The following is a 9,388-nucleotide window of genomic DNA, read 5'->3' as shown; positions in this document are numbered from 1 at the left end:
GGACCCTGGTGAAAGGTCAATGTTCTTCCTGGCCCAGCATGGCCTGCACAAAGTCCGTGGGCTTTGCCCCTCACCCAGCCCAGCATGGCCAGGCACTTCTCCCAGCTGCCCCGACACTGGCACAGGCACCTCCTATACACAAGGGCAAATCTTTATTTACAGAGCAGCAGTACAGGAGAATACAAACATCACCCCAAGAGAAGGGAGCTTCCCTCCTTCAGGGCACAGCAGCAGCAGGTAAGACACACCACCCTGGCAAAGGGCACCACAGCCCTCCCAGAACATCGGCACCACATCCAGCACCCTGCAGCCAAGCACAGGTGAGACAATCCTGGTCAGAGCCCGCAAAAAAACAGGCTGGAGGGCAGCCTATGCTTTGCCTTCCACCCCGCCTCAGCTCACAGTAGCCAGGTGCAAAGACAGGTCTGGGGCACTGGAGATACTGCACTAACAAGAAAAGGTGGTGTTCTGGACCTCTGGCTCACCTGGAAGATGAGAACCCAATCGCTGCTGCTAGCAGCAAAGCTTGAAGAGACCCAAGCCCTTGGGAGACCAAGCATGGGGATGAAGGGGCCGTCAGAGGCCGGGCCCACCCCAACCCTGGAGCTCCTTTCCCAGGCAGCGTGTAGACATCGCACCCTGAGGTCCAGCACAGACAGGTGAGACCAGGCTCCTGCTGCTGCTGAGAAGGCACAGGGACCACCTTCCCAGGGCCTGGGTTGCTTTCAACACTACTTGGCTAAAGGCCTACTCCAGAAACTCAGCACTAGCCTTCCGCAATTCAAACCCAGCGCAGCTCCTTAGCCTTGGTCGAGCCTTACCCTCCTGGGCCACGGCCCCAGGCTTTGCTCCCCTCCTCCCAGCTGGACACAGGCGGCTCAAACAGCCCAGGTGAACTTCCCCCTGCCCTCACACAAGCTGCCTGCTCCTGCCTGCCCTGCCAGCCCACCCTTCCTCCTCCCTCCCCAGAAGGGGAGGTGGCAGCCAGCGTTGTGGGGCCCCAGAGCACTGCACGGCTGCGAGGGACGCAGCCTCGGGGCGAGCAGTGGGGGCTGCAGGGCTGGGCAGCCTCCCTGCGGCCCCAGGCAGTCTGGCAGGAGCAAGGCACGGGGCACAGGCCCCTGCCCGCCGCCTCACGTGTACTCCGTCTTCCGGATGTAACTGGAGGGCACGTAGCCCTGCTTCCCGTGCGCCTCCGCCAGCCACCACTCCCGATTGCCTGTGATGTCCTCAAACTGCAGGATCCTCAGTCTCTGGTTAGCTGACACGCTCAGCTCGTTGGTGTTCCGGCCTTTGAAGGTGTAGAGAGCGTAATAGACCTGCTAGACAGAGGGAGAGCGTCAGCTGGACGGTCAAACCCCACAGCCTTGCTGCCGCATGGCGCAGGATGCGTGGGCTTTTTGCTCCTCTCCCCAAACCGTGACAGCCGCAGCCTGGCCTCTGCCAGAGCTGCCCCAACCTCCCCCCCCGCCCCGACCTGCAGCCTAGTTCTCTGCCTGTGCACCTCTGCCACTGGGAAGAAAGGTCTCATTCTCCACCTCAGGCCCCTGGGACCAAACAGCCTCCACCTCCCACCTCTCCCTGGTCACTGCCAGGGAGGCGGACGGCTCACCTGGTTGCCCTCCGACTCGCTGCTCTCCAGCCCAGAGTCTCTGTCCTCCACTGAGGGTGTGGGCCTGAGATGTGCTTTGCCAGGGTGCCCACTGCGAGAGCTGGGGCTGCAGCCCAGCTCGGGGCGGCTGTAGCAGCGCAGAGACGTCACTGTAGCAGCCTCCAGGGCAGCTGTCCTGTCACCAGAACTGAGCTGGGGCACAGAGGGGGAGTCCGTCTCCGAGGGGGGCTGTGGGGACCAGTACGGGTCTGCTAGGGAGGCCGAGTCCTGCAGGGGTTTCTGAGTGAAGGTGACGGCCGCCCCGCTGGGGCTGAAGGTCAGCGTGGTGTTGCTCTGGGGAGAGGAGCTGCTGTGCTCTGACTCGTTGGAAGAGTGGCTGCCCACTGAGACGTCCGACTGGCTGCAGCGTGGGTTGTACGGCTTCAAGAAGGAGCTGTACACAAAGCCCTTGGTCACTGCAGAGAGGGAGAGGAATGGAGCTCAGATCAGGGCACAGGGGGACCAAAGAAGAGGACTCACAGCAAGCACCAAGGGCAGGGAGCAGCCACCTACTTCCATTGTCTATGAGCCAGCGATTCTGGCTGCCCATGGGGTCCTTCTTCTTGATAACACCCACGATGTCTCCTTCCAGCAGTGAGACATCCAGGTCCTGGGCAGCATTGAAGTTGCGGTCTGCTTGGAAGAGACTGGCTGGGGGATAGCGGGCCAGGAGGGCAGCTCGGATGTCATCTGACTGCAGGAGGTAGCTAGGCTGAGAGGAACAAGGCCGGCATGAGTGGCTGTCCTGGGCTCTGCAAGCCCTGACACAGGGCAGAGGGAACTCACCAAGCCCACGAGGGGCTGCCGTCGGGCAGACTGCCGCTCCACACTCTTCCTTTCAAAAGGCTTCTTGGGAGCTGCCTGGGACTCTGGGAAGAAGGTGAAGGCCTGGAGCTGCTGGAGGACTCGACTATGCTCATCCTGGAAGATGGCAATGAGGTTCCCCTCCCTGCCAGACACCTTCAGCAACTGGAACCAGAGCAGGATTGGAGGTCATGGTTAGGTGACAGCTGCTGGGAAAAGTAGCCAAGAGCTACAGCAGAGACCACGCCAGCTCCTGGGCCAAGCGGGGCTCTGAATCCTGCCTGTGACCTGCATCGGACCCAGACCTGCAGTCCCGTCTGGACCCAGCTCTCTGTGGTCCCCAGACTCTTGACCTGAGATTGTCCCATGCAAATACTCTCCTGCCATTGCTCCAGGAGCAGCCAGAGCCTTCACAATCTCTACGTACAATTGCATCGCGACGCCGCAATCCCTGACCTGCCGGCATCCCACAGGAGCCCTCCCCAAGGCACTCAGGGCCTGACACTGCAGCAGCAGCTTCCCCGGCAACAGGACGGGTCCCAGAGAGGCTCAGGGACTAGCCCTGCGCAGACACCAGCGCTGCATGGAGCCCAGAGCGCTGGCTGTGCTCCGGGAACCCACCGACAGCAGGGGTCTCAGCTCCTCCAGGGCCAGACGCACAAAGTCGCAGTGCGCCTCAGCGTAGCCCCGCACGCAGCTGGCAAACAGTTCCTTGGCAAAGCGCAGGAACTGGGGCAGCTCGTCCAGCAGCTGGGCATTGAGGGCCTCGTAGTTGTTGCGGGCTGACTGCAGCTCCTCCAGCGTTCGCTTGTCCTTCAGCTTCTCCGCTCGCTCCGTGCAGTTGTGGAAGTCGAGGAGCTTGTCGAAGCGTTTCTGCACCAGCTTGTGTGGTCCCGCAAACATGCTCAGCAGCTGGTTCAAGGGTGAGCTCACCAGCCGCTCCGTCCGCTCTTTCTGGTGGGCAGAGATGCAGAGAGCAGGTGAGACGAGGTGCTTCATCCCGCCGTGCGGTGAACGCCAGCAGCTCACTCTCCAGCACACAACCTCCCCAGGACAGCATAGGGTCTGTCTTCCTGGTGGCACCCAACACAGCTCTAGCGGCCCCTTCCAACACTATGGGAAGTACCTGAACCACTCACACAGAGGGCTGTAGCATTTCAGGTAGGGCTGAAAAAATGTGTTAGAACCTGTCAGAACAGGCACACTCAGTACACACCAACCCACAGCCATCAAAGCTCACAGGAGGGTAGAGCCAAACAGGGGTGCTCACACTTCTCCCAGCCCATGTTACCCTCCCTGCAGCCTGCTAGGGTCTGCCCCCAGCACGCAAGAGCACAGCCTCACTCACGAAGCTGGAGAAGAGCTGGTCGCTGATGAGCCGATTCACTTTCTGGAACTGGTCCAGGTCCCCACTGCCCTTCTCCGTGCACAGGTCCCACATGCTCACTGCTGCCAGTGCCTTCATGCAAGCCGACTCCTGCACCACGGACACGCAGTCAGCGCAGCCACGCTTGCTGCCCAGGAGAAGAGGCCTGCCAGGGCAGCCCAGACCCTCAGAGACCACCCCAAAGGGCAGGAGCACTGGCCAGAGGCATTGCAGGTACACACCATGTAGGCAGAAGGGCCGGTGCATGGCGAGCCCCAAGGGCTAGGCACTACACCCAGACTGACTCACCCGAACATGCTGCAGGTAGAGGGAAAGGTCCCGGATGAAGGACTTGATCAGCCGCTCCTGCATCCGGAAAATTTTCTCTGTCTCTTCAAAGGCTTCATCCTTCAGCTGTGAGAGAAAATGTCTCAAGGAAGGCAATGCAGGACTCCAGCACCTCCCAGAGTCCAAGACGTGGGGCCTCCTGCCCACAAACTGGACAACAGAGATGGGTGGTTCAGACCCTAAACTCATTCTGCCTTGCTGGCCTGGACCAGAGCTACTCATCGGGGAAGGGGTGATGGGGGACAGCAGATACCACCGCAGCAGCACCATAGGGTGTAAGTGCACCCGGCAGCTGATGGCACGTTACCTGGGGTGCAAAGCCTGTGAGATGCTTGAGGTGGCTGCTCACACGGTTGGATTTCTTAATGATAGAGTGGAAGTTGAGCTTGGAGATCTTCTCCATGAGGCTATCCTCATCGCTTTTCCGGTACTTTAGCACTAAAGATTGATGTAGAAATCAGAACCTTTGTCAGCATAATGCCTGTGTCTTACAGTGCCTCATCAACAACTACCTTGCTGGCTCTCCCCATCCCTAAGCCTCTGCAGTCCCCCACACTCCACATTCCGTACTATACCCACACATCACCTGGAAATACAGCACTGTGCCACCTGTAATCTCCTGTTTGGCTCTTGATATGCCCTACAATTTGTAGGCCCGCCGTTCAACTCTTCCACAGAATTATGCATACCATTAGCATAAGATGGCACACGAGATGGTGTACAATAATCACTAGAGATACAGAAGGTATTTATATTCCTTCTTTAGCACATATGAGCAATCATTACAGGCAGCCTTTATCATCTCAGCTTCAGTGGATCTATGCAGAAAGAGTATGAGTCAGGGGCTTCCAAGAGAAAACAGCGGGTGGGTGGTAGGTCAAAGGGACTGATTTTCTCCCTTGGTTCAGCCCCAGGGAGGCTGCACTTGGATACAGTGTCCAGTTTTGGTGCCCCCAGGTCAAGACAGATATGGGAGAACCACAGCTCCTGACCCACAGAGAGACCTCAGGCCCCACAAGCAGAGCTGGGGGAGCCAGGCAGGCTCAGCCTGGCTGGGAGGAGGCGGAGGGGGATCTGCTCACAGCTGGCAGCTACCTGAAGGGCAGCTACAAAGGTGATGGAGCCAAACTCCTCTGAGCTGTGCCAGGTGATACAATGCGGGGTAGCGGCCACAGATGGCAGCTTCGGAGTTTCAGGGCCATCAGGAAGCACAGCTTCACCTCAAAGGCGGCGCAGCCCTGCCACAGGACAGCAGAGAGGCTGTGAAATCTCCGTCCTGGGGGGTCAGTGAGAATTGGCTGGAGGGAGCGGTGGCTGATCAGAGCCAATGTTGGGGACAATCCTGCTCTGAGCAGAAGGCTGGGCAGGAGGCCTCGGAGGACTCTTGCAGCCAGCACCTCTGTGATTCTGTCCTGTCTACATACACCTTCAAACTTAAGTCTCCAAATCTCAGTAAGACAGAGACTGCCCTAGCAGATTAATTCCTTGTGTTGTTTAAAATTGCATTTTTTAACTTTAATTATATATTGTCTTATCATTATTTTTGTTTTAATTTAATAGCCATGTGGTCAGCAACTGCATACATTTCTCAACTTTGTATCACTGGAAACAGTGAAAGTCAGATGTGTACTGCATCACTTTAAGTATTGTATCTCATACCCAAATTTTTAAAATGAAGTTGTGCTACTGCCCTCCTGTGAGGGCACAGACTTTGGGAGCAGATTCCCTCCACAACTGTGGTTGCCAGCCAAGCCTCAGGAGCCGACAGACGCCAACCTCAACACACCCACTCCCGTCTCTCTCTCCCCAGCACTACCCAGCTACTCACCCAGGTCCTTCCGGCGCTTGTATTCGTTGATGTTGACGTTGATTTCTTTGACTGCAAGGACAGCAGCTGTGAGCGGTGCCTTGTCAGGGTGAGCCTCGGGGGTGGCATTCAGCAGCTCCATCAGCAGCAGTGGGTACCGCATCACTCTTTGCACTGGCTTGATGAGGAAGGAGCCCAGGTTAATGTAGTTCGTGCAGCCCCTGGGAAGTTGGGACAAAGGAGATGCACCAGGTTTCAGTCCAGCTCTGCCATGCAAATTCTGCCCCCTCAAACCAACCCCAACCAGACCCAGAACACCAAGCCTCTAAATCCACTGTATTCCCTAAGTCACACCACCCTCATCTCCAAACTCACTGCACTCATGAAACACCAGTGGTCTCAAATCAACCCCAGACCTCACTCACACCAGGTGAGGATTCTGTCCCACCACCCCACTGCAGGACAGACTAACTGTGCTCAGGACCGCAGCCAATGCAGGGCTCTCCTGGCTCCTTGGGGCTGATGGCTCCCAAAACCTGTTTCCTGCCCAAGACCTCCCCTTGCCTCATCACCTGCCTGTGCTGCCTGCCTGTGTAGCCCATCCACTGCCTCTGCTGTATCGCGCCACAGACACCCTGCTCCTCCCAGACATGACTCCACGAGGCACTGTTAGGGACCCCAACATGCACCCAGCCGGTGGCAGGAGGTTAGTTACAAGGGGGCAGCCAGGCCAGGACAGACAGACAAGTGGGGACTAACAGGAAGGATGCACTTACCACTCACTGTACAGGCTCCTGCCGGCCCACAGAGTGCCAAAAAGCAAAGAAAAGCAACGGGTTAAAGGGGCGGCGGGCGTGCGATCCCACAGCCAGCGCCTTCGCCCCCTCCCGCAGCGATGCTGCCCGGGCAGCGGGCAGCCCTGTCTCCCCAGAGCAGCAGCCAGCGCTGCTGGCTCCTGGGGCATGAACCTCCACAGGCTGGGGCCCTGGCAGTCACTGAGCCAGGTGAAGCAGCTCCATTTTCGCAAACCATGGTGGGGCAGGGCTTGGGGAATAGGAGCCCTCAATCCAGGACATGCCACCTTCTCTGTACCTTGGTGGCTTCTGCTCAGGGTTCAAGGGGGTCTACAGGTGTTCCAGCACCTGCGCACTGGGGCAGGGGGCCATCTGAACCTGAAGCCTGGTCAACTATGCAGTGACACAACCAGCCCCTTTCCAGTCACCACCTGAACTGTCCAAGCACTGCTGCCAGAGGGGCAGGGATGTTGGAGACGGACCCCCTACCCTAGCCTGGTGGCTACCACAGCCAGAGGCTCCAACCTGAGGCTATCCAACAGGTCCAGAAGTAGTTTCTGCATCTTCTCATCCTTCTCATAGGTTTCCAGCAGCGCAATGGCCTCATCATGGTTCTGGCAATACACTCTGTAGATGCTCTCCAGCTCTGCACGCTGTGCCAGGAACACTGGTCCTGCAGACAGCAGCAAAGCAGGACTTCAGTGTCTCCTGGTACCCAGCTGCCTTCAACAACCCTGGCATGCCTCACGGTGAGATGCCCAGTGGCCCCCTTCCTCACACACAGCTCGAGAGGACAGTATTACTAGAGCAATGAGGATGCCTCCTCATCACCCTCAGCATGACCACACATCCCTCCTGTTTCCCTGTCGCTGTCCCAGGGGGACAGAAATGGGAAGCTGTGCATCAGAGGTCTACCAGAGCAAGGAGGCCCCTGGCTGAAGCTAAGGGCATGCCATGATAACTCACTAGGATGTGCTCACCTGCACTTTGAGGGGACTATTTACCTAGCTGACAAGCCCCCAGGGGAAACCCAGGACCCACTAGCCCAGACACCTCAATTGATCCAGCTCTCCCAGAGGTGAGGAGCGGGGACACTGGTCAGTGGCAGTGTGGGTGGGGAGCCACACGAAGAGCAAAGGCACAGGCTGCCCAAGGCCTGAATAGCAAAAGCTGGCAAGGCAGGAGTGGGGCTCTCTTTGGGCCGAGGGGCCAGGGAGGGACACAAGCACCATGCTTCTCAGCAGAGCGATCCATGGGGCAACACAGATATTCTTGGCTTCGCTGCAGGACTGATGAGCAGCAACAGGAACCAGTGAGGAGGAAGCTCAACCCCAGTGACACTCTCCTGACATTCAAACTATTTTGTTCTGTCCTGCCACTAGCAAAGCCCATCCCAGCCTTCTGAGAAAAGGTAACAGCAGAAATCATACCGATCACATCTGAAGCCTCCAAGGTGGACAGCAGCTGCTTGGAGAAGCTAATGACCATGTGGATGTTTCCAAAAAGACCCTCAAAGTCTATGTTCTGCATCTGGGGAATGGGAAGAGAGATGTCCTGGATGGGGGAATATGTCCCAGACAGACCCAACACCCCTTCTCTCCTCCTGCAACCCATCAACCCTCAGCTCCACAGCAGCCACCCAGTACAACTTACTCCCATCACAGTGACTTCTGTATTCCCTTCCTCATCCCCCAGTGCACTGAAACTCTCACTCCTTATGTGTCCTACAAAACACAGTGTCCTCCTCTTTCCCAGCAATTTCATCCCTGCCTCTGTTTACCTGATATTCTTCCTCTCCTCCCACCAACTCTGTCCCCATGCCAAGACCCCATATGTTCTTTCTCCTGCCAATGAATTTAACCTACAAACCAAATGCAGAGGAACAATTCCTGCCCCAGGAAATGAATCTGTGATACTTGCTATCAGGTCTCTTGCTCTCAGCAATGGTGAGAGCTCAGCAGGATCCCAAAACAGATGGGCTATTGCTATGAGTGCAGGAAGCAGCAAGACACATCCTGCTCCCCTCAACATCGCTGTATTTCCCCTGTGGGTTCCCGTGTTGCTGCTTGGAAGTCTCCAAGAACAAACTGGACTCAGTATCCTCACTCCATCCCACCAGTGACACACTCCAGGTTGCCCTCTGGCTCCCACCTGTGCCTGCTGCAGGGGCACCATGATCCTCTCCACACACATGTCCAAGTCTCTGATGTAGTCCCGCTCTGTCTGGAGCAGTTCCTCAACAACCTTGGACCGCTTCTCCAGCATCCTTTGCTCCGGGCTCTCAGTGGCAGCTGAGGACGTCTCCAGGGACGGTGTCTGAGAGGACAGGAGAGTCATCTCTGCAAGACAGACAAGCAATATCAGCATCCTCTGGCAAGCCCGCGAGGACAGGAGACGAATTCAGGCGAACCGTGCCACACGCAGCCTGCGAGACTGTCAAATACGACCGTTAGAGAGGAAGGCTGTGCAGCCCAGGAGCTCTCCAGGGGCCACCCCGGCTCTCCCCGGCCCGGGGCAGGAGCAAGCCCTGCTCTGCTCCCACAGCCAGCCCTCGCAGCACCGGCACCGCCGCAACGCCCCTAGCACCGGGGCCCAGACCTGCTCCAGACCGTCCCTCC

General features: G+C 57.6%; 1 protein-coding gene across 5 annotated transcripts in view; it reads right to left on the bottom strand.

The window, feature by feature from the left end:
- Window positions 1-148: 148 nt before the first annotated feature.
- The window catches only part of DNMBP (dynamin binding protein), a 35,339-nt gene continuing 26,099 nt past the window's right edge, over window positions 149-9,388 (bottom strand). For 2 of the 5 annotated variants that reach the window (XM_075423536.1, XM_075423540.1), the window contains 13 exons: window positions 8,922-9,109; window positions 8,201-8,300; window positions 7,296-7,443; window positions 6,753-6,770; window positions 5,998-6,197; window positions 4,477-4,607; window positions 4,131-4,235; window positions 3,804-3,932; window positions 3,077-3,409; window positions 2,438-2,620; window positions 2,165-2,363; window positions 1,613-2,067; window positions 149-1,322 (listed from right to left, as the gene is read on the bottom strand). In XM_075423536.1, the coding sequence (XP_075279651.1) occupies window positions 1,134-1,322; window positions 1,613-2,067; window positions 2,165-2,363; window positions 2,438-2,620; window positions 3,077-3,409; window positions 3,804-3,932; window positions 4,131-4,235; window positions 4,477-4,607; window positions 5,998-6,197; window positions 6,753-6,770; window positions 7,296-7,443; window positions 8,201-8,300; window positions 8,922-9,109 (2,378 nt within the window). In that variant the 3' untranslated portion in view covers window positions 149-1,133. The remainder of the gene's footprint in view (window positions 1,323-1,612; window positions 2,068-2,164; window positions 2,364-2,437; window positions 2,621-3,076; window positions 3,410-3,803; window positions 3,933-4,130; window positions 4,236-4,476; window positions 4,608-5,997; window positions 6,198-6,752; window positions 6,771-7,295; window positions 7,444-8,200; window positions 8,301-8,921; window positions 9,110-9,388) is intronic. The other 3 variants (XM_075423538.1, XM_075423539.1, XM_075423541.1) reach the window with 3 other exon arrangements.

This window comes from Opisthocomus hoazin, chromosome 6, assembly GCF_030867145.1.
Source record: "Opisthocomus hoazin isolate bOpiHoa1 chromosome 6, bOpiHoa1.hap1, whole genome shotgun sequence".
NCBI classification, from domain to species: Eukaryota; Metazoa; Chordata; class Aves; order Opisthocomiformes; family Opisthocomidae; genus Opisthocomus; species Opisthocomus hoazin.
The sequence above is the reverse complement of the archived record's forward strand: the minus strand, read 5'-3'. Positions and strand labels throughout refer to the sequence as shown.